Source organism: Fistularia commersonii, chromosome 25 (assembly GCF_037954325.1).
Source record: "Fistularia commersonii isolate RoL2024-O1a breed Wild chromosome 25, RoL_Fcom_v1.0, whole genome shotgun sequence".
In the NCBI taxonomy this organism is placed as follows: domain Eukaryota; kingdom Metazoa; phylum Chordata; class Actinopteri; order Syngnathiformes; family Fistulariidae; genus Fistularia; species Fistularia commersonii.
In genome coordinates, this window is record NC_141308.1 from 12,575,456 (window position 1) to 12,598,693 (window position 23,238).

The window sequence follows — 23,238 nt, forward strand, 5'->3', positions numbered from 1 at the left end:
GAAGCCGCCGGCATGTTTGCCGCGGGCGGCGGGGGGGGAACCGATAGCGGCGGCTGATAAGACGGAACAAACATTTTTCGCTCTTTTCTCCCATCGGGATGCTAGCAGGCGGCTAGTTTAGCCTCCTCGCGCAGATGTAAACACACGGACGTGCAGGAATTCGGCAGAATAAGCCGAGTTTTTACAGCGAGCGGAAAAAATGACAAACATTTTTGATCGATCGCCAAAGACGACGATGGATCGGAGGTTTGATCCCTCCAGATGTTCCCCGTCCAGATCTCCTCCGCGCTGCTGCGCTTGCGTAAACACTCATTTTAAACTAAAATATTTAACAAGGAGACGACGGCGAGGTGACCCTGAACGCAGCACCGTCTCTTCGGGAGTTGACCCTCAGCGTCCAGCGTGAACCTACAGCACCACCTTCTGGCGCCGCATGAAACCACCTTCTGGCCTCCTGCAGAAGCTGGAGGTCTTCAGATCCCCTGGCCTTTGGAACCTCATCAACTATCACTTAAAAGGGGTTGGAGTTTCTGATGAAGATGATTTGGAAGTCCAACGTCCGGCCTCCTGAAGACCTCTGACCTTCTGACCTCCGTGTCACGCGAGCGATGGAAGCGCTAGACGTGCTAAAGCTAAATTAACGTAAACGCAGGGAAACCCTGGAAAAGCGAGACGGCACCTTTAGCGCTGCAGACAGAAGAGGCGTCGTAGTTTGAGGGAAGTATGTCTCACCTTCTTGCGAGCTTCTAGGACCAGCGTGTAAGATCTCCAGACCTCCAGCGTGGAAACCTACAGACTCGCGTCTTCAAAGATCAACCTCCCGAGACGGAGACGGACCCATCAACCGTTTATTAGCATTAGCGCTTCTTATCTCGAGTCTTTTCTTACGCCGCGACCTCTGCCCTCTGCTTATCACGCTACGTCGACGACGCTCCGTTGTGCTTATATGATTAACAAGAAATCCACTGCGAATTCTCATTCTTTTTTTTTTGCAGCAAAAAAAAAAAAATTAAATTCAAATTAGCATTTTTTAAATTATTTTGATAAATCAAAACATTTTTCTTAGCGATTTACATTTTTTGTCTCAAATGTTGGGAAACCCCGTTCTTTATGGACTCACCTGAGAAAATACATTAAAATAAATATTATTATATAGATATTTTAGTGTTTTTTCTCACCAAACGTCCTTGAATGAAAGGTCAAACCTTCTCCTGTGTATAGAAGTCGAAGGCAGTTCGACATGATGCTACTTTTATGAATGTTATTATTACCATCCTGAATTATTATTATTATCATTTCCATTATTATTATCTTTTTCAATAACCAGATTCTGTTTCGGTTACATCCGTCCGAGCCTCAGGACCAATCACGGCACTCGTCTCGGTCACGTGACGCGCTAGCCTTCGAGCTAGCTGAAAAGAAATTTCGTCGTTGGAGCGATTCTGCAGGAAAAGAAGATACTGCTTTAAATAAACGAGTACAGGGAGAACGATTACTTTATAGCGTAATAAATGTAACTAAATCTCACACACAAAGAGTACTTTTTTGCCTAATGAAGTATTTCTGAGTACTCTTAAAATGACCGTATCGTGCCTTTGGTTTACAAAGACCAATAGCAACGCTTGTCTCAGTCATGTGACGCACTAGCCAAAACAGCTAACCCGCAAGCTAGCACAAATTAAAAAGTCAAAATCAGCTCAGCTTACGAGACGTTTCGTGCAGAAAACAAGAACCCAAACCAGCCTGTGGCTTCTTCCTCACCGCCCAATTATTAAACGACCGCTAAATGCAAGTAAACATGTCAAAGCTAGTAGCACGGAGTGCTTAAATCCAGCTACACTCGTAAACAAAACCACAGAAGAAGACGAAGAAGACCACGTGGACAATATGGAAGCCACGTGAAGAAACCCGTTAGCTGTTAGCTAACTCCGACCTTATCCTTATTCCGGCCAAAATGTTCTTTTTTATTTATTTTTTCCCACCCGCTTCTGTCCGTTTTCTTGTTTTTTGTTGTTGTTAGCAAGAAGTATCTCGCGTCAGAAGAAGGTCCATCAGCTGGACCTTCTTCTGGTGGACATGGAGGTTCTTCTTGGACGCGTTGACCCCACGTTTAAAACCGCCGAGTCAAACCCCCGCCTGTCCGCACCGCCTCGGCTTCCTGCCGCTGTGTTTACAGACGCGTGGAAAAACCTGCGTCACAAGCGCGTGCACACACACACACGTGTGTGTATGTGTGTGTGTGTGTGTGTGTGTGTAAGTTTAAGTGTGTGTGCGCACAAGCTTGCTTGCTTGCTCCGGTCAATTTAGCAGATTCTGAACGGTGGAGGAATCTGACTCACGAGGACACACACACACACACACACACACGCACACACACACACACACACACACACACATTCCACGCTTCCTGCGCTGGAACTTTCCAAATAAAAACAGCTGAAGGCCGCGAGCAGGAGACGCTCTTACGTAAGAGAGCCAATAAAACAATGATTCCCATAGTTTGAAAACAATACATGTTTACAAACACACACACACACACACACACACACACACACACACACACACACTGAGGGTGGAGGAGCTTCCCCTCCTGGTTGAAGGAGGTCTTCACCTCCACACGGCGACCAACACTTCCCACAATGCACTGTGGGAAAAAGGTCACACCCCATTCTGCTGCAGGAGGAAGCAGAAATTTGAGCTGAAAGTTCCTCCTCCTCCTCCTTCTTCTTCTTCTTCTACTACTTTTTTGTTTGCTTTCTCCTCCACCTTCGGCTTGCAGGCAAGGTGAGAGTGTGGAGATCCAGGGGAGGAGCAGCTGGAGGAGGAGGAGGAGCCTCCTGGCTCTTCATATGTTAAACAGAAGGAGGGAGGAAGAGGGCGGTGGAGATCACGTGGAGCTACAAGCCTCCGAGCAAAAGGAGGGAAAACAACGAGAAGAGAGGGAAGACTTTGTTCAGGATCAGAAGATCACACACAGTTTGGATCCTCCTGGATCTTCTTCTGGGATGGTAGCGTGAAGCCCGCGGAGATGCCTACAAGCTTCACGGTGGTGCCGGTGAAAGATGAGGAGGAAGAGGCGGAAGCCGGGAGCAGCAAACCCGTCGGCCTCGACCGGGTCTTCAGGGAGGAGGACCTGGAGGAGGACAACTCAGGTGAGGAGGTGGAGGAGGAGGTTCTAGCCTGGTGTTTGAGGGCCTCTGGAGATCAGAAGGTTGCCTGGGTTCTGTAATTGGATGTGTTCAGAGACCAGGCATTTGGACATGTCACGGCAGGCGGGCTCACACACACACACACACACACACACACACACACACACACACAGCTGACTTCAATCTTCTGATTGGACCAGCCCTCCAACCCCCAGCTCAACAGAAACATCAGAAATCACATGTTTTTACATTAGTGACCCGAGGACACACACACACACACACACACACACACACACACACACACACACACACACTCACACACCTGGATTAATCATTTCCAGGTTGCTTTCAATCAAGAAGCTCCTTGGAAACATCTAGAAGACGTTCTTCAAAGCAGCCCAACCCGCTTCGGACCTCACAACGCTAGTAAACCCCCACAGCAAGAGGGGGGTTTAAAACTCGCCGCCTCCAACCCGGCGAGCGGAAGGATCCGGACTTTCTTGCGGCGGCGTGCGTTTGCGGATCTGGGAATTAACTTGTCCGGCCCCCCCTGAGCCTGTTTTGGTTTCCACTTCCTGTCTAGGTGTGCAGGGCCTAGCGTGTCGGCCAATCACGTCGCAGCGGTTAAGCGGAGGGGCGGGTCTTATTTCGGCGCCACGGTGACGCGTCGACGTAGAGGATGGCGCCGGACGGACGTTTTCGACGTCCCTTCCCAGATCCGGACGAGTTTCTGGGGCGGCCATGATAGTTGTAGTTCTGGCTTAGAGGTCTGGTAGGATATATGGTTGCCCTGGAAACCGGAGGATTCAAGGGTCACATGATCCAACTCATCTTACTTTACTTTTATTATTATTTTAAGTATTACTTACTCAGTTCCATCCATCCGAGCCTCAGGACCAATCACGACGCTCGTATTGGTCACGTGACTCGCCAGCCCGCAAGCTAGCTAAAATTGCAAGCTAACACAAAGACGGCGTTGGTGCTTTTCTACAGAAACATACTTTGAACGAAGGAGTACAGTTACTTTTAAAATTTCGTAGATGTAACTAAAAAACAAAAAGTATTTTGTTTCGAACCCCTTGACGTCAAATCCAGTGCCAAGAAGTAAGCGGTGTATCTTTTATGGCAATAAAACGGTTGTCATGACGACCCTGCGGATCGGGTGAAACATTAACCGGGCCGCGGGATTGGACGTTTGGTCGGGAAGTCGGTTTTAAGATCAGCGGAGGAATGTTTCTGCCGCCGTGCGACCTTTGAGACGTTTACTTCCTGGTTCCAGAGCGCACGGTTTCACAACATCCACTTCCTGCCTGTATTTTGAAAACGGTGGCGTGAATTTCCTCGTGGAAATAGATCAAATATAATGTTTGCATTTGGTAAATTTAACCTTGAGGTATTCTTACATGCTAGCGCTTCCACCTAGCTTGGATACCTACTTCCTGTTAGCAATGTTTTTTTGATCCAAAATTTGAATTGTTAAAAAAACCTTTTCTTTTTTTATTTCTATAAAAAATACAAAAACAATGGCTAAAAAAAAGGGCGAAATTAAAAAGATTGATTTAATAACCAGATTAGCCACCATTAGCCTTGTCCTCTTATACATGCTAACAATCCATTTTCGAATAAATTCTAGTGGCAAATTTTTTCACATTAGCAATATTTTTTGGGTGTAATTTAATCAATTCTGTTTTAATATTGATTTTAAATATTATAAAAAAAAAACACAAAAACGATAGCAAAAAAAGGCGGAAATTAAAAAGATTGATTTAATTACCAGATTAGCCACCATTAGCCTTGTAAATATTAAACCTCCTCTTATACATGCTAACAATCCATTTTACATAAATTTTTTCACATTAACAATATTTTTTGGGTGTAATTTAATCAATTCTGTTTTAATATTAATTTTAAATATTAGCTCAAAAATATATCTAGCATGTAATTTCATCAATTCTGTTTATTATTCTTTGCTATTAATGCCTCATGTTTTTATTTTTTTTGGAACACTTCATAAAATATAAAATTTTCATAATTTACCTGTTTATATCCTTTACACTAAAACAAAGGAAAAAAATTGGACTTTATTATGATTTAGAGCAGGGGTGCTCACACTATTTTAGCATGCGAGCTACTTATAAGTAATGAGTCAAAATGATCTACTGATAACAAAAATGCAAAACATTCCTTATATGTACGATGTACGTTAATGTACCTTGCAATTTTATACCTTTCTGAAGTTTAGGAGAAAAAAACCGAGGGCTAAAAATTGGAGGTAACTTTTTGCAGCACTTTGCCCTGTTGTTTTTGCAATAGATAAAATCAGATGTCATCTGATTGGCTGCCCTGTGTATCAATCAACTGACGGGATTGATGATAGGCTGACGTCTATTTTTAAATTTCATGTGATCTAGCGGTATTACCTTTACGATCGACCGGTAGATCAATCGACGTATTGAGCACCCCTGAATTAGAGGGTGAATGCTTGTATGTCTATATAAATGAGAGGGTGAATGAATGAATGGTTGAATGTCGCCTGGCAACCGGCGGCCTCTCGTCCAATGACAGCGGAGCTTGGCTCCAGGGTAAAGTGGTAGTAGCAAGAGTTGTCCTTTATTTTTTCATATGTATATTTACATATATTGTTTTCATGAAAATGATTAAAATGTCAAAATAATAATCAGCAAAATAATTGAAAAAGTAAAACCTGCCTGAGAAAACAATTGCACAATTATAGAACCGCTTTGAAAAAAAAAAAAAAAAAAAATAGTAAAACAAAAACAAAAACAAAAAAATTATAACAAAATGAAAAAACAAAATAAAAATATAAATTTTGTTTTTTTCATATACATATATACACACACACATATATATATATATATATATATATATATGTGTGTGTGTGTGTGTGTGTGTGTTAACCGGTCACAGGGAGCTGCATTGTACCTTTGTAGAAGTTAAAAAAAAAGCATACAAGGTGCCAAAACAGGAGCTATGGTACGCTCTGTTGGGGTGCCAAAATTTATGCACCTGCCTACTTTTGTTTAAGTAGTTATTGCACACTTTCTGTAAATCCTATAAACTTAATTTCACTTCTCAAATATCACTGTGTTTGGCTGCTATATGATATATTGAACTGAAATTGCTGATCCGAACAACCGATAATTTATAAAGGAAAATCTTGAAAATGATCAGGGGTACCCAAACTTTTACATACGATTTTGAGGTTCATATCATCAGAAGCTTCGAGAAGTGGGAGCTGCATTGTTCCTTTTGGAGACCTAGAACAAGCATACAACAGGTTGTAGAGAGAAACTAGGGTACTGAATGAGGATTTTTGGAGTGACACAGAAACACTGGTGCAGGACATGTATGCTCGCTGTGAGATGACCTTGAACAAGCTACAACAGGGTATAGAGAGAAACTAGGGTACTGACAAGGATGTTTGGAGTGACAGAGAAAGACTGGTGCAGGACATGTATGCTCGCTGTGAGACAGTGGTGAGGTATGCTGCAGGTGTGACAGAGAATTTCAAAGTGGAAGTGGGACTCCATCAGGGATCAGCTCTGAGTCCCTTCTTGTTTGCAGTGGTGATGGACAGGCAGACCGATGAGGTTAAACAGGAATCTCCTTGGACCATGATGTTTGCAGATGACATTGTGATCTGTAAAGAGAAAAGGCAGCAGGGGTGATGTGTGATAACAGTTTCAGCCAAAAAGGGTATGTAAGACTGTGGTGAGACCAGCGATGCTGTCTAGTTTGGACTTAATGGCACTGGGGAGAAAACAGGAAGCAAAGCGGGAGGTCCAGAGATGAAGATGTTGAGCTTCTCTTTGGGAGTGACCAGGACAGATAGGATCAGGAATGAGTCCATCAAAGGGATGGCACATGGTAGATGCTTTGGAGAGAAGGTCAGAGATGGTTCGGTCATGGACAGGAGGCAGAGTGAAAATAGACGACCAAAGAGAAGATTTATGGATGTAGTGAGAGAGGTTATGAAGTTAGTTGGTGTGAGAGAGGCGACTCCTGAAGGGAAAAGCCCAAAAGAAAAGAAGAATTTGTCAAAGAGGTGCAGGACATGTATGACTGAGGCAAGGTAATGACTGAGATGGTTTAAACATTAACACTCCTCTGTCCATGTCCAAACTATGGTGAAGATCTTGGTCGAAGGTTGCTGAAGATGGAGCTCCCAAGCGGAAGGTCTAGAGGAGAAGATTTATGGATATAGTGAGAGAGGACATGAAGTTAGTTCGGGTTAGATGAAGAGGATTGATTGGCAGTGGCGGCCCCTGAAGGGAAAACCCCAAAGGCAAAGAAGAAAATATATGTCTTTCGTCAATCAAAATGTTTCTCCCAGTTGGTCCCTGACTTTTAGTGCCCTGTTTCCGGTTGCCTTCTGTGAGGAAGTACCTCCACCATGTATGGACATTGGACTTGAAGTTCCACCTCCGGCCACTAGGGGGCGCCAAACACCCCCTCTGCATGAGGAGGAAGTAGAAGGAGGACGACGGCACTGAGAACCCGAAACATGACGTCCTCATGGGAGGTCAATGGCGGGTCGACATGTCAGCGGATAATGGATTCGCACACACACAAAACACACAAATGCACACAAATGCACACATACAGGATTTACAGGTTCTCAGCCTGTCAGAGGTTATGTGCTATGTGTGTGTGTGTGTGTGTGTGTGTTGAGGCGGAACGCCACACGACCATATCTGAGCTCAGCTGATTCGACAGTTAGTCACTGTTGACAACAACAACATGTCCATATCATCGATTTTCCGCCGCCGTGTTATGTGACCAGCAGCATGTTTTCGGCCAGACCGTCACGTCCGGTTCGTCCGCAGTACTAAGTACAGAATAATCTGCTCATCGAAGTACAAAATACAAGTTTTTGAAAATGCATGTTGTGTAGGTCTGCATCCCGACCACCAGGGGGCGCTGCTGCACACAAAACAGCTCCATGTGGGGATTCCAACTTCCATGTTTATTCCATGGACTTGGGTTCATCTGAGTCACTCGCTAAAGTGATCCGAATCACTCAAGTGAACAAAAAAATAAAACAACAGATTGTATAAAAGTTATAAACGTTGTGCGCTTGAGAATCATTTGAATCAGTCTGCTGATTCGAGGCAGTAAACCGATTCAAACGAATCACATGATTCGGTCGAGACCGCTGTCTCGAGTCACTGAATCGATTCAAACGAATCATCTGATTCAGTCTTGTTTCTGTGAGTCAGTGACGGGTGATGAGAGGGTGAACGGTTGCATGAATCCAGATATGAATGAATGAAGGAAATTCTGCAAAAAAAAGAGTAACAACAAACTAAAAATGAGATAATCGAAAATCGATTATTGCAGAATATCAATTGATGATGTGTGTGTGTGTACAGTAAATTCCCTACTATTTTTATTGCTTTTATTGTTTCTTTGAATTGGATAATATATATATATGTGTAAATATATCATCAAAATTCAAATATATATATTTGTCTGTGTATTCAAAAAACCTGCAATAAAGATTATATATATATATATATATATCATCCAAATTCATACCTTCAGTAAGTAATAATTTTTGGAATTGAATTTGAATATTGTAGTATTTTATATATATATATATGTATATATATATATATGTGTGTGTATGTGTGTATGTGTATATATGTAATTATTATTCAGCAATATCTCCTTTTTTATAATATATATTTTTAAATAAATACATATTTATTTATTGATAGATACGTGCTTGTGTGTAATAATAATAATAATAGCACACCAATGCGCGTGTAATTACTCAATTATTAGTTGTTTGCTTGGTAATCTGATTATGAGGTACTTCTGTGTCACAAGTAATCTGATTACATCGGTCCTCCAATCGACACGCCTCGATTCAGTTTCTGCTATTTTTCCAACCTCTGTGATTTTACTCAACTACAAAACACTGCGTTTTGTAGTTTTTCCAGCTCCGAGCAACAAGCCCCCGCTGTAAAAAACTACAAATCCCTTTTTTTTTTTACAATAATCTGCCCCGGCTCAGGGCAGTTCTCCGGGGCAGTTGTAGATCAGCAGACAAGAGTGTGATCCAGCATGCAGATCTTTACGTAGCTACGTGACGACCGGTGGCTAAAGCGATGGCCGCCGCCCTTCCCCGCCTCCATCCGGGCTGTTTGACGCCCCCTTTAGCGCTTGATGCTAATGTGGCTAACGTTAGCCGCTCAGCTGCAATCATTTTCTGTTTTTTCCTCTTCTTTCTTCGTATTTCTTTAAAGTCTCTAAAAGAAATAGGGAGTTAATTTGGAGACGAGCCGCTGCTAGCGTCATGCTAACGGTTTGCCCTTCAGCTGTCGGACTTGATTAGCTTTAGGAAAACATTGCAATCTGATTTGTCAGCAGGTCAGCCACCAGAAAGGAGCTCAAGAGTCCCAGAAATGTAACCTGGAATGAAGTTCCTCGCATTGCGCTTCTGGAACGGACATCTCCGGGGTTTGCAGCGACCTGCTAATGGGCTAACCTGGTGCAGCGACAATCCTGGCGTCCGCTAGCCCGAGTAACCTCTCCCTCTTGGTCCTGGCAGGAGACGATGCCGAGAAGGAGTCCATGCCGTTCATCTACTCCAAGCACGGCATCGAGCCGGGCGACGGCACCAACATGGCCTTGTTCGAGGTGAGACGTTACCAGAACAGGAAATGGTTAGTGTGGAACCCGGAACGTCATCGTCGAGCGTCATCATCGTCTCCATCTCTTCCTTCCAGGAGGAAATCGACAGTAATCCGATGGTGGCGTCGCTTCTGAACAAGCTAGCCAACTACACCAACCTGACGCAGGGCGTTCGAGAGCACGAGGAGGCGGAGGATGGCGTCCGGAGGGTCGCCGTCATGGTACGGACTTTTAAAAAAAACTGTTAAAAGCGGCACCAGGGGGTTGCTAGGTCTCATGAGGTCGGAGGAAACGGTTTGCTTAGCGGTGCGGTTGGGTTTGATCAAAGCTAGCAACCAATGTTTGAAGCGGAGATGCAGGTTCCAAAAGTGAACGCTGATCCTCCATGTTTGATTTTAGCACCCAGAGCTGCCCAGGTGTGACTCCACCCCCGTCCAGGAAGTCATACCGAACTAGCACGCCGGCTAGCATGTATGTCCGACACCCAGGACGGAGTCTTCCTTTATCCTACTTCGGTTCAGATGGTGCTCCGCCGGCGTTATCAGGCGTCTCGGCAAAGAAAACAAACAGTAAAGGTATTCTGGACGAAACAACGGCAGCTTTTAGATGATGACTAGGCAGCGGAGATGAAGACGGGAGTCCCGGGGGCAGAGCGCTTCTTCCAGATCCCTTTCATGAGAAGGCCGGGCTGAATCCGCCTGTTGTTCCTCAGTGAAACGCATTTGAAAAGGTCCGTCCGTGATGGAACGGCTGACACCTCATACGTTCCTCGGGGGTCGGAGGTGTCTGATCGGGTACCAAGACATCAGATAATGGAAATGAAAGAGATCTTGTCTCCATCGATTGGAACAGTAAGAAAATCTCAATTGGATAAAAAAACTACTTGTAGTTACATGATACTTATCTTTCCGCACCATATATGGACTGTCTTAGATGTCCTCAAATGGGGGCGATGCTTTATTTACTGTTTCAGTCATACCAAGCTATTAAGGTCTTTATTTATTATTCTTAACTTTGGCACTACCCCACATGTCCCCGCCGAGGAAGGGGATTGTTGAAGTCCCACTATCGCAAAGCGGTAACTGCCCAGTCGGTAGCCTGTAGCCTCTTCTATCTGCTAGCTCTGTTTCACATTAATGCCGGAGCAAAGTTTTGTTTTTGTGTCCATCAAACCAAACCCCAGCGTGGAGACGTAGTACCTTTCTACTCTGGTTGGTATAGTTTGCCTCTACTGCCCCTTGCAGGTGCAGAAAAGAACTTGCACACAAAAACTAAAAACAATATGGTGCCACCCCGAAGGAGACCCTCCCATCGAAGTGGACAAGAGGCAAGGACAAAACTGTTTGAGGTATATCAGGACAGGGTGGCTGCGTCCTAGGCTCTTCTTGTCTGCACTCCAAAATGTCCTCGGGCAAGATACCGAGCCAATTTGCTCTGGGCACTCTGGTTCCCACTTTGAGTGTGAAAGGGTGAACATCATCCAGTGAAAAACAGTGCCCTATAAGTTGCGATCATTGCCACAATCGTTACCCGCAACCCCTGCGATGGCTAATAGGTGAACGTCCTTCTCTGCAGGTGGGATGACATTTGGGACGACCCCTGAGGACTTGTGGCCGACTTGTAAGGGGGGGGGGGGTCACCATTTGTAGCAAAATGCCGTGCTTGATATTAGCGTCAAGCTAGAGGCTAGCGAATGACTTCAATGAGCATAGTGTCAGGAAGAAGAAGGAAAAGAGAGCATCCCTCCAACAAGTTGCTGTCCCCTCCTTTTCCTCAGTGAAGCTCTGAAGTTTAGTCCGGAGGTCAGGGAGTCCACTTTTTTTCTTTTATTGAAAACCTCCTAAGGAGACCCCTTCCAGCCGCGCGCCCAAATCATTCAAATAAAAAGCGTGAAATTCACAAACTCAATCCTTTTTCTTGGCGGCGGCGGCGGGAGGGGCTCGGATTACAACAATAACTGGCATTCTCCGTTCGGAGCAGCTCCAGACGGCGGAGGCCGGATGAAGCCCCGCCTCCCTCAAGGAAGAAGCCCACGGACTCCCTGGGCTTGGGACTCCGATGCGCCAGACGGAGCGATGTGCAGGGGCTGAGAAGAGGCAGGGAGGCGGTGGAGGGGGGGAGGACGGGAAGCCGAACAGAAACGGGGGGAAAGATGTGGGACATTTGGAAGTCGGGCTCCTCGCAGCAGCTCAGCGCCATGGAGAAGGCCAGGGAAGTTTTGATCCACTGCAAAATGGTACGTAGATGCTTTCAGGAGGTGGAGGTGTCTGCAAGTTAGAGGAAGAAGCGCACCTGGACTGTGCTGGACCTTCGGAAACTGTGCATCTCATAGGGATGTGGAATCTGACCGTTATTTGGATTTTCCGAAAGGGAAGGTAGTTCGGGAAGGAAAAACGGCCTTCGACGGAAATGTTTTTATTTTGACACGGTTGGAAATGATCGACGGATGAGAAAGGTGCCTCGGAAAATAAAATATCGGGAGTTTGTCGGGACGTAAGATGAGGTCAAATATTCCGCGAAATAATACCGGCATTATCTAAAAAAAAAAAAAAAAAAAAAAAAAATGTTCTCTTTATTTATTTATCCTGGTTAATTTCAAGACAACTTTTGATTTTCATGAACTAATTCAATTTATTTTCAACCTATCCCAGTTTTTCTATATGTATTGATAAACAGCGGATTGTATTCCATGTAAAACTCACCCTGTTCGACGCGATTCTCCATCTGGAAACATCTCGTCGCGCCCGTCTCACCACCGTCCGTCCGTCCGTCCTCAGGTTCCCCAGATGGGCACCTTCATCGGGGTCTACCTGCCCTGCATGCAGAACATCCTGGGCGTCATCCTCTTCCTGCGTCTCACCTGGATCGTGGGGACGGCCGGCATCCTGGGTTCCTTCGCCATCGTGTCCATGTGCTGCATCTGCGTGAGTAGACGCCTCGGAAGAACATCCGGGTTGGAACCAAACGGACCGTAATCCGGTTTTTCGTTGGACGGAACGACTTTTTACAGGGGTCGGCAACCCTTTGTTCCTTACACTGCGGCTCCGAGTGGCTTGGGAAAATAAATGATAAGTAATTGAAGTGTATTTTATTTGTGTTAGTTCCTTTTTTTTAATTTTAGTTCTAAATTGGGAGATTATTGTGGTCTTGAACTATTAAAATAAAATTATGTTTATTATTTTTCAACGTCACGCTCGCGGAAGCCGGTATACCCGCCAAGACGCCGTCAATTTGTCCAGACTTTAAACCACAGGGGGGCAAAATATGAAAAAGCAATATATACGGTGGTATCTTTATTTTAGACGTCCAAAAGAATCGGGGTCCAAATGGCTCTTCGGGTGTTAAAGGTTGCCGACCCCTGCGCTAGAAGATGCCGCAATTCTGTTCAAAGTGAAGTTTCAATCAATAAATCTAGATGATATATGAAAGTATGTCCTCACATGGTTTTGGAGGAGCAGCTGCCAGATGAGGTTAAACAGGAATCTCCATGGATCATGATGTTTGCAGATGACATTGTGATCTGTAGTGAGAGCAGAGAACAAGTTGAGGAACATCTAGAGAGGTGGAGGTATGCTCTGGAAAGGTAAGGAATGGAGGTTTGTCACAGCAAGACAGAAGATATGTGGGGTGGAACGGTGAGGCTACAGGGAGTGGAGATCAAGAAGTTGGAGGATGTCAGGTACTTAGGGTCAACAGTCCAGAGCGAAGAAGAGTGTGGAAAAGAGGTGAATAAAGGGGTTCAAGCAGGTGGAGAAAAGTGTCAGGGGTACGAAGAGATAGAAGACTATCAGCCAGAAGGAAAAGAAAAGGTGTACAAGACAGTGGTGAGACCAGCGAAGCTGTATGGACTAGAAACATCTACAATGACCAAAAGACAGCAGGCAGAACTAGAAGTCGCAGAGATGAAGATGTTGAGCTTCTCTTTGGGAGTGACCAGGATGGATAGGATCAGGAATAAGTCCATCAGAGGGACAGCACATGGTAGATGTTTTGGAGAGAAGGTCTGAAATGGTTGGGTCATGGACAGAGGAGGGATAGTGAAGATACTGGTAGACGGATGCTGGAATTTGAGGTCTAGAGAAGATGGATGAACGTCGTGAGAGAGGATACGAAGGGAGTTGGTGTGATAGAAGAGGATCCAGAGAACTGGGTTAGACGGAGAAGATGGACTTGCTGAAGGGAAAATCCCAAAGGACAAGAAGAAGTAGTACTTGTAATCCTCACGGTACTAGTACCAGTAGAAGCAGTCGGACAAGCAGTTCATAATATCACAATTCTTAAATGACTATTTTCAAAAACTTGTACTTTCTACTTTGATGAGCAGCTCATTCTGTGCTGAGTCCTGCAGACGACCCAGATGTGACGGTCGTGAGAAGTTAGTCGGTGTGAGAGAGGAGGATCCAGAGAATAGGGTTCGATGGAGAAGGTGGATTCGCTGTGGCGACTCCTGAAGGGAAAAGCCCAAAAGAAAAGAAGAAGAAGCTGAACGTTCATGTCCAGGAAGTGACTACAAACCGGAAGTTGGTCATGAAGGAAGATGCCTGTGGAGGAACTCGGTCCTCCGGGTCAAGGTAAATTCTGGTCTTCGCAACCGGACTTGAAACTCTTCGAGTCAAAAGTAGAAATTCAAGTCCGGTTGAAGAAGTTCCACCAGAGAATCCAAGAAGGAGTTCAAGTCCAGTTGCTACGACAAGAAGATTTTGACAAGAGGTCATGAAGGAAGTTCACTTTTCCATTAAGGGACGTTCCAGACCTCATTCCCGCTAGTTAGCTAAGCAAAACAAACGTTAGCCGACGCCGACGTCCTTCGCTGAGCCACCATGAAGTTTCCAAAAACGCCGGAAACGCTCTCATGCACGTGTTGCCAATGTGAGCGGACGCTTCCTTTTAACAGATCCGGATCGCCTTTTTCGGGGTTCCACCTCCCTCCAAAACGTCGCTATCGGTGGCCGAAAAAGGGGAAAATGTGTCACGTCATCGCCCGCGGACTCGATCGTTGATCTCCGTGCCTGAAAGTGTCCTCAAAACCAGAAAATAATCGGATTCTTATTTGTCAGTGCGTCAGAAGCTCCAGAAGGCCAAACAGAGAGTCGTCTGTTTGAGGAGCTTAAACTTTGCTCATGTGATGCGACGGCAGCATCGCACACACACACACACACACACACACACACACACACACGCATATACGCACGCTTCACGCTAGGGGTCAAATGCTAGCGATGTTTGTGTTTGCCAGAGGCGGCAAACGGGATAATCAATCGTGATTTACAATGCTAACTTTTGCTAGCATGCTATATTTCCGCGGCGCGCGAGTCGTAAGCTAAAGTCGCGATATTGTTTTATGACAATATAATCACACTCTGACGCCGATCGTTGCGGCAGCTTTTGCGCGGAATCGCTCCGTGCAAAGTTTCGGTAAGTCCGACGGAAAATATCTGGGTTAAAAAACAAAAAAAATCCCCCAATAACTCGCCTTTTAAAATTGATAATTTGTCCTCGGAGGTTGCTTCGCTTTGTAGTTTCCCCGCTGCTGCGTCACTGGAAGCCGCACTCCAACCCTCCGCCAGCGCTGGCTCGCCGCTCCGAGGCGGTTTTTCATTCCCTGCGGACTCTGCAGCGGCGCAGCAGACGGCCGACCTCCCGCTCACCCCGGCGGCGACGGAATGAGATTTCCACGCGGCGGATTTTTTCGGTCGATCGTTTCCCTGCCAAGAGAAAAAATTCCTCCGATCCGACGAGCGGGTTCTTCGGAGGGCCGAGAGTTCCTCCGGCGCGATCGACCGACGGTTGTCGACGTTGAGTTTACGTCCCTTCGTAAGCTTCGTTTGCGAAGAAAGAGCGAATTCCACGAGTGATCCAAAGACAAAAATAACGATCTACCGAAGGGGGCGCTGAGATGCGGGAAATTCGTAATCGTCCGGACGGGTGAATGGTTTTATGTGGTGTCGACTTCTTATCGAGGGGCAACTTTTGCGGTGATGACTTAGGCAACTCTCGACTGAACTCTTCCGTGAACTCTTCGACTTCCGGCGCTGCCTCGGGCGGCCGCCTGCCAGAGTTTCTCCTCACCTAGTGTCTCTCTCGTAAATTTTCTACTTTTCTTTTTAATTTTATTTATTCTTCTTCCTTAGTGACAATTTAGATAAAGTTTTTGCCATAATACTAGATGACACTACAATTTTTTCCTTTTATCATACTATTGTGCGCTCCTTACCTCACTTGTTACTAAGACACTTATTTTTATTTCTAATTCTGCCTTTTTCTTTTTATTATTTATGACTGTTATGTTTTTTCTGTAACTCCGGCATAACAATTTCCTTCGAGATTAATAAAGTTGTTCTTATCTTATCTTAACACTTTAAAAAGGTAATTAACAGGTGAAAATACACGCAATACAACTTGTAGCCAGTAGGTGGCGACATAATGCACAAAGATGTTCCTTCAGGCTACCTTAAATCTTGGATTATAGAGCGCACCTTTATCTAGGTCGCATCTACTACTTTTTAAAAGAAAAAAGAAATTGTACATAAATAATCTTCACTTGTCTTAGATAAGATAAGATAATACTTTATTGATCCCCGTAGGAGAAATGGCGTAACCTCCAAAACTACCGGGATGCGAATGCTTTTTTTCAGAGCAGATGTCGAACTTACTGTTTCAGCAGCCAAAATGGTTGATCTGAAGGATTATCGTAAACACTTTCATTTGTCCACTGTGACGACGTTGGCGGATGGAAGCGGTCGTAATTATCCTATTAAAATCCAGTAATTAGCCGCATCATTGTAAAAACTGCAGTTCGCAAGGCGTGTGAAAATAGTAGCGGCCGGAAATTACGGTACATAGGCTACTTGGAAAGCACATCCAAGATTGTCCACGAGTGTCATCATCAACATTGACCAGAGTGGACCGACCATTAACTAGATTTGTCACGGATTACCGGATACCGTAGCATCCACACCAGAAACAAAAGAGGGCAGGAACATTGCAATGGATCCCCACCCAACTGGGCAGTAGCCTATTTGTGCTGCTTCCATCAGGAAAGCGGTACAGGACAATTAAAACCCAGCTGAAAAACAGCCTCTATCCAAGAGTCTAGAATCTTAGAGGAATTGTCAGTTTACCTTCAGATGTTCCCCAGTATGAAGAGAGAAGCCTGTTTTTTTTAAAAGAAAGAAAGGATTTCACTTCAGTCTACCGAAGAACTTCCACTGGACTGAAAATGGCCCCAAAAAGCGACGGTTCCCCTCAGAGCGGCGTTGCATGCTGATTGGACTTTACATTCAGAGGCAGAGCTACAATGCTCAGAACGTCAGTAACAGCAGTAGAACGGGATTTTAAACATTTCCATGCTTTGATGGTGCGTTGTCCAGATCACCCTCATTAACAAGCTGCCCCTGGTTGTAAGCTCTATAAGACCCGAGTGAGAGGGTGCATAGTTGTATGCTCTATATGAAATGAGTGAGAGGGTGCATAGTTGTATGCTCTATATGGCACGAGTGAGAGGGTGCATAGTTGTATGCTCCAATTGACACGAGCGAGAGGGGGCATAGTTGTATGCTCTATATGAAACAAGTGAGAGGGTGCATAGTTGTATGCTCTATATGTTACAAGTGAGAGGGGGCATAGTTGTATGCTCCAATTGACATGAGTGAGATGGTGCATAGTTGTATGCTCTATATGGCACGAGTGAGATGGTGCATAGTTGTATGCTCTATATGGCACGAGTGAGAGGGTGCATAGTTGTATGCTCCAATTGACACGAGCGAGAGGGTGCATAGTTGTATGCTCTATATGGCACGAGTGAGATGGTGCATAGTTGTATGCTCTATATGGCACGAGTGAGAGGGTGCATAGTTGTATGCTCCAATTGACACGAGTGAGAGGTGAATAGTTGTATGCTCTCTATGAAACGACTGAGAGGGGGCATAGTTGTATGCTCTGTATCACGTGTGAATAAGTGAATGTCTATAGGTGGCCCTGTGGTTGAAAGGCCCGGGGTGACCCTGCTTCTCATTCTTTCCTTGCAGACTTTGCTCACAGCCATATCCATGAGCGCCATAGCAACCAACGGGGTCGTCCCAGGTACTCTGTTGTTTTATTATGATTCAGATATCGTTCTTCCGCGGGCAAATTTGTTTCATTACATGCAATTATACCCAATGGATGTTCCTGTGAGAATTAGATTTTGGTTGTATCGTGTTATCGCTAGCATGACAGGATCAGCCTGAGGCCTCCTTCTGCACCTTCAGGTCTAAGAGACCGTTATGCATGTTGTGCCACCTGGTGGTAGCAAGAGCAAATGACGGCATTCAGTCCAGACATCCTGAAAAGAACAATAAGATGGGAGTTAAAGGCCTTTGCCATTCATTTGTACTTTCCAGGTTTTCGCCATAAATCTAGGATAGTTTAATCCAGGCACAACAGGTAGCCCTGGTCCTTCCTGCAATAATAAGATTCGCGCAATCGCGATACAGCAGCCGTCTAACCGGGTTACAGTTTCTCCAAAGCTGGCGGCTCCTACTACATGATCTCCAGATCGCTGGGGCCGGAGTTCGGCGGCGCCGTGGGCCTCTGCTTCTACCTCGGCACCACCTTCGCCGGATCCCTGTACATTCTGGGCACCATCGAGATCCTGCTGGTAGGTGTCCACCCGTCGGACTCCGCGCTGGACTTTTTAACAAATAATTATATGAATGCGACGCCTCTGAATGCAACGTCTTCTTCGGCAGACTTACATCGTCCCCGAGGCGATGGTGTTCGAGAGCACGGGACCTGAAGGCGCAGCGAGTCCCAACAACATGCGAGTGTACGGGACCTGCTGCCTGCTCCTCATGGCGCTGATTGTGTTTGTGGGGGTGAAGTGAGTGAAACCTACACACACACACACACACACACACACACACACACACGAGGAGCCTCACTGTCACATGTTGGGTCTGCAGGTACGTGAACAAACTAGCCCTGGTGTTCCTGTCCTGCGTGATGCTCTCCATTATGGCCACCTACGCCGGCGTCATCAAGACGCTCATCGAGCCGCCGGAGTTCAAGTGAGCATACATGTGCTGCTCTTATTTTAGAACATTTAGAACGGGATGTGTTCGCGCCATCTGTTGCTGACCACAACCGCCCCAACGCAGGGTCTGTCTCCTCGGGAACCGCTCGCTGAACAACGAGAAGTTTGATACTTGCGCCAAGATGGAGAACAACAACACCCTGACCAGTGACCTCTGGGGCCTGTTCTGCAAGGGCCAACGCCATAACGCCACCTGTGAAGAGTACTTCAACAACAACAATGTGACGGAGCTCCAGGCCATCCCTGGCCTCCTCAGCGGAGTCATCAAAGGTGAGGAGAAGGTGGAGGCGAAGACCTCGAGGGTCCGGTTTGTCCGATTCTTTGAAGGATGGCACCCAATGGTGTCCGCTGACACGTTCCAGGAAGAGCAGATCCGGACCAGAATCTTTAAGATAAGATAAGATAAGATAAGAACAACTTTATTAATCCCGAAGGAAATTGTTGTGCCAGAGTTACAGAAAATATAACAGTAATAAATAATAAAAAGGAAAAGGCAGAATTAGAAATAAAAATAAACTATAAAGTGTCTCAGTGAAACTATAAAGTGTCTTAGTAACAAGTGAGGTAAGGAGTGCACAATAGTATGATAAAAGGAAAAATTGTAGTGTAGCTGTTATGAAATGAAATATTGCACAGTTCTGAATATTGCACAGTGAAATGAAATATTGCACAGTTTTTGTTGTTTTTTTTAGGTTAAAGATAGGTTTTTATGGTTTGGTATAGTTTGGTATAGTCTACCAAAACCCCAAATTCTCCCCAGAGCAAGCACTTTGTGGCAGCAGTGAGGAAACCCTACCTTTCACCAGGCAGAGAGCTTGAACAGATCCCAGCTAAATATGGGGTGGTCTCCTGCCTTGACCGGACAAATGATCTCTTACAAAAAATAACAGTAGCACTCACAGTTGCATGCTAACCGCTGAATAGAAATTGGGTTACTATGATGCACTGATGAAGGGAAAGGCTTACGGCACTACAACTAGGGGCAAGCAGAGCGCTAACTATAAGCTCTCTCAAAAAACAAAGGTTTGAAGTTAATTCTTGAATGAAGGGAGGATGGAGATCAGAAGAAGCTTCCACAGAAGAGGAGCTTGGCAACGCAATGTTCTGGAACCACAATGTACCCAATGTCGGGTGCTCCAAAAGTCCAATGTTCCTCGATTCTTTTGTCCCCCCTGCTCCACATACAGTATGTTGTCTCAGAGAGCCTCTGAGGATAGGCCACTTGATGGAACCAGGGTCCACAGTAACCAGGTTCCAAAGTGCCTTGATTCTCCAGCTGTAGCGGCTTGTATCCAAGTGTTCACAGCTTCTGGTTCCCTCTGGGTCCCGTTGTATGCTCACCTCATTTCATGCCCGGTGTTCGACAACGTTCAAAGCTCCGGGGGTGCCAGTGTTCTCAGGGCACTCCCCATCCGAGAACATTCCCAAGATCAAATGAAACACCTTGTAACCTACGTGTCTTATAAACCTTGTATGAAATTGGTGGATAAATCCGTCTGTTCGTGCTTTGCCTCTGTAGACAACCTTTGGGGGGAGTACGCTCCGGCTCAAAGTACCATCCAGAAGAGGGGCCAGCCTTCGGTCCCGGCCAAAGACTCGTCGGAAGAGCGTCCCTACGTCTACAACGACATCACCACTTACTTCACCCTGCTGGTGGGGATTTACTTCCCCTCTGTCACAGGCGAGTTCCGGGACGTCGGTTTCGGGGAGGAGCTCTCCAGAGGCGGGCTTTTTTTCAAGATCCCCTGTGGGTTGATGTTTTTTTTTCCAGGCATCATGGCCGGTTCCAATCGGTCTGGGGACCTGAGAGACGCCCAGAGGTCCATACCCATCGGGACAATCATGGCCATTCTCACCACCTCCTTCCTTTGTATCCTCGTTTCGTTCACATCCGGGTTGATTTACCTGTTTACATTTTGCGTTCCCCGTCTTAACTCCGCGCTCAGACCTCTCCTGCGTGGTCTTGTTTGGCGCCTGCATCGAAGGCGTGGTGCTCAGAGATAAGTAAGTGACCACTTGTTTATCCATATTCGTGCAGAGTCTCTTGAAGGTGTTATTGAGGAGACTCCTGGTCGCTTTCCAATGGTGGCGCCGCAGTTAGCAAGAAGACCCCCGGTTCCATAGGGAGTGGAGTCTCCATGTTCACTTCATGTTGTCCTCCGAGTTCCTCCAAAAGTCCAACAACATGCAGGAGGCTCATAAGATACCCTACATTGGCCAATTTACATGCTTTAGCTGATACTGAGTGCAACGTAGCTTGTTGTGCCTTTTCGCCTCACGCACTTTGTTTGCGGCCGATTCAGGTTCGGGAGCTCGGTGAAGAAGAACCCGGTCATCGGCATCCTGGCCTGGCCGTCGCCGTGGGTCATCGTGATTGGCTCGTTCTTCTCGTGCTGCGGGGCGGGGCTGCAGAGCCTCACCGGCGCCCCCCGGCTGCTGCAGGCCATCGCTCGCGACGGCATCGTCCCCTTCCTGCAGGTTAGCGCCATGCTAACTCAGGCTACACGCCGTTCGCACTGAAAAGCAGGGGCTGTCGCCCGGGAGCTAGCGGCGGCTAATTTCTAGTAGCGCCAACCATTCCACTTCCTGTCCTACCCAGGTGTTCGGCCACGGGAAGAAGAACGGGGAACCCACGTGGGCTCTTCTGCTAACCATCGGGATCTGTGAGATCGGGATCCTCATCGGCTCCCTGGACGCCGTGGCGCCAATCCTCTCCATGTACGCCCCCGTTGCGGAGAACGCCGCCAATCCCGCCGCCATCTTTTCCCGCCTCACAAACCTCTTCCCGCCGCAGGTTCTTCCTCATGTGCTACCTCTTCGTCAACCTGGCCTGCGCCGTGCAGACGTTGCTCCGCACGCCGAACTGGAGGCCTCGCTTCAAGTTCTACCACTGGTGAGGACGGGAGGTGCGACGTTAGCGACGACTTTGAATCTAAAAAATCGTCTTCCTCCAGGACGCTGTCGTTCCTGGGGATGAGCCTCTGCCTGTCCCTCATGTTCATCTCCTCGTGGTACTACGCCCTGGTCGCCATGGTGATAGCCGGCTGCATCTACAAGTACATCGAGTACAGGGGGTGAGTCGGAGAGCGAAACATGCTAGCTTAGCGTGGCGGGATGCTAGTCATTCCAGATCGCCCTCAGGAAGATGGTGGATGACGTTAAAAGGACACACACTCTCACACACACACTCTCACACACATTAGGAGTGACGCCAGATACAAATGTCCGTCAGATGGGAAACCATAAACCGTGACCCCATAAACCGTCATCCCTCCTGATAACATCTTTTAAGTAGTTCAGTGTTGCACGTGCGGCCGGCGGCGGCTGCAGGATGGTAGACAAAGACCCTGTTGTCATGGCGACGTGATGCCCGCTGTGTCCGAGAAGAGAGCGTAACGTCAGCCTGCGCCCGCTTCATCTCGCGCAATCCGGCTAGCCGTTAGCAGGCGCTGCTGAGAGTGAGAGGCTTCTCAACCAATCCCAGGCCAGGGACGGTCATTCATTCATTCATTCATTCATTCATTCAGTCAATTACTCACATATTCATTCATTCATTCATAGATTCTTTCATTCATTTATCCATTAATTCATTCATTCATTATTCATCAATCCATCCATTCATCCACTCATTCATTCATTTATCCATCATTCCATTTATTCATTCATCCATTAATTTATCCATCCATCAATCCATCCATCCATCCATCCATCCATCCATCCATCCATCCATTCATTCATTCATTCATTCATTCATTCATTCATTCGTTCATTCACTCATTCACAGATTCTTTCATTCATTTATGCATGCCTTCATTCATTCATTTGTTTATTAATTCATTTATCTATTAATTCATTCATTCATTATTCATCCATCCATCAATTCATTCATTCATTCATACATTATTTCATTCATTTATTCATTCATCCATCCAATCTATGAATTCATTCATCCATTACTTTATCCATCTATACATCCATGCATCCATTCATTCCTTCTTTCATTCTTTCATTCATTTATCCATTCATCTATTCATTCATTCATTCATTATTCATCAATCCATCCATTCATCCACTCATTCATTCATCTATCTATCATTCCATTTATCCATCCATCCATCCATCCATCCATCAATTCATTCATTCATTGATTCTTTCATTCATTTATTCATTCATCCATCCAATCTATTGATTCATTCATCCATTACTTTATCCATCTATTCATTCATTCATTCATTCAGTCAGTCATTTACTCACATATTCATTTGTTAATTCATTCATTCATCCATTCATTTATTCATCCACATATCCATCCATCCATCCATTCATTCATTCATTTGTTTATTAATTCATTTGTTT

General features: G+C 45.8%; 1 protein-coding gene across 4 annotated transcripts in view; it reads left to right on the forward strand.

The window, feature by feature from the left end:
* Nucleotides 1–2,798: 2,798 nt before the first annotated feature.
* LOC147219344 (solute carrier family 12 member 7-like) overlaps nucleotides 2,799–23,238 on the forward strand; it is a 28,323-nt gene continuing 7,883 nt past the window's right edge. For 2 of the 4 annotated variants that reach the window (XM_086172669.1, XM_086172670.1), the window contains exons 1-16: nucleotides 2,799–3,152; nucleotides 9,727–9,815; nucleotides 9,905–10,030; nucleotides 12,587–12,733; nucleotides 17,837–17,891; nucleotides 18,317–18,447; nucleotides 18,539–18,669; nucleotides 18,752–18,856; nucleotides 18,947–19,152; nucleotides 20,402–20,563; nucleotides 20,654–20,752; nucleotides 20,829–20,886; nucleotides 21,186–21,360; nucleotides 21,482–21,600; nucleotides 21,677–21,775; nucleotides 21,837–21,956. In XM_086172669.1, the coding sequence (XP_086028795.1) occupies nucleotides 3,029–3,152; nucleotides 9,727–9,815; nucleotides 9,905–10,030; nucleotides 12,587–12,733; nucleotides 17,837–17,891; nucleotides 18,317–18,447; nucleotides 18,539–18,669; nucleotides 18,752–18,856; nucleotides 18,947–19,152; nucleotides 20,402–20,563; nucleotides 20,654–20,752; nucleotides 20,829–20,886; nucleotides 21,186–21,360; nucleotides 21,482–21,600; nucleotides 21,677–21,775; nucleotides 21,837–21,956 (1,946 nt within the window). In that variant the 5' untranslated portion in view covers nucleotides 2,799–3,028. The remainder of the gene's footprint in view (nucleotides 3,153–9,726; nucleotides 9,816–9,904; nucleotides 10,031–12,586; nucleotides 12,734–17,836; nucleotides 17,892–18,316; nucleotides 18,448–18,538; nucleotides 18,670–18,751; nucleotides 18,857–18,946; nucleotides 19,153–20,401; nucleotides 20,564–20,653; nucleotides 20,753–20,828; nucleotides 20,887–21,185; nucleotides 21,361–21,481; nucleotides 21,601–21,676; nucleotides 21,776–21,836; nucleotides 21,957–23,238) is intronic. The other 2 variants (XM_086172672.1, XM_086172673.1) reach the window with 1 other exon arrangement.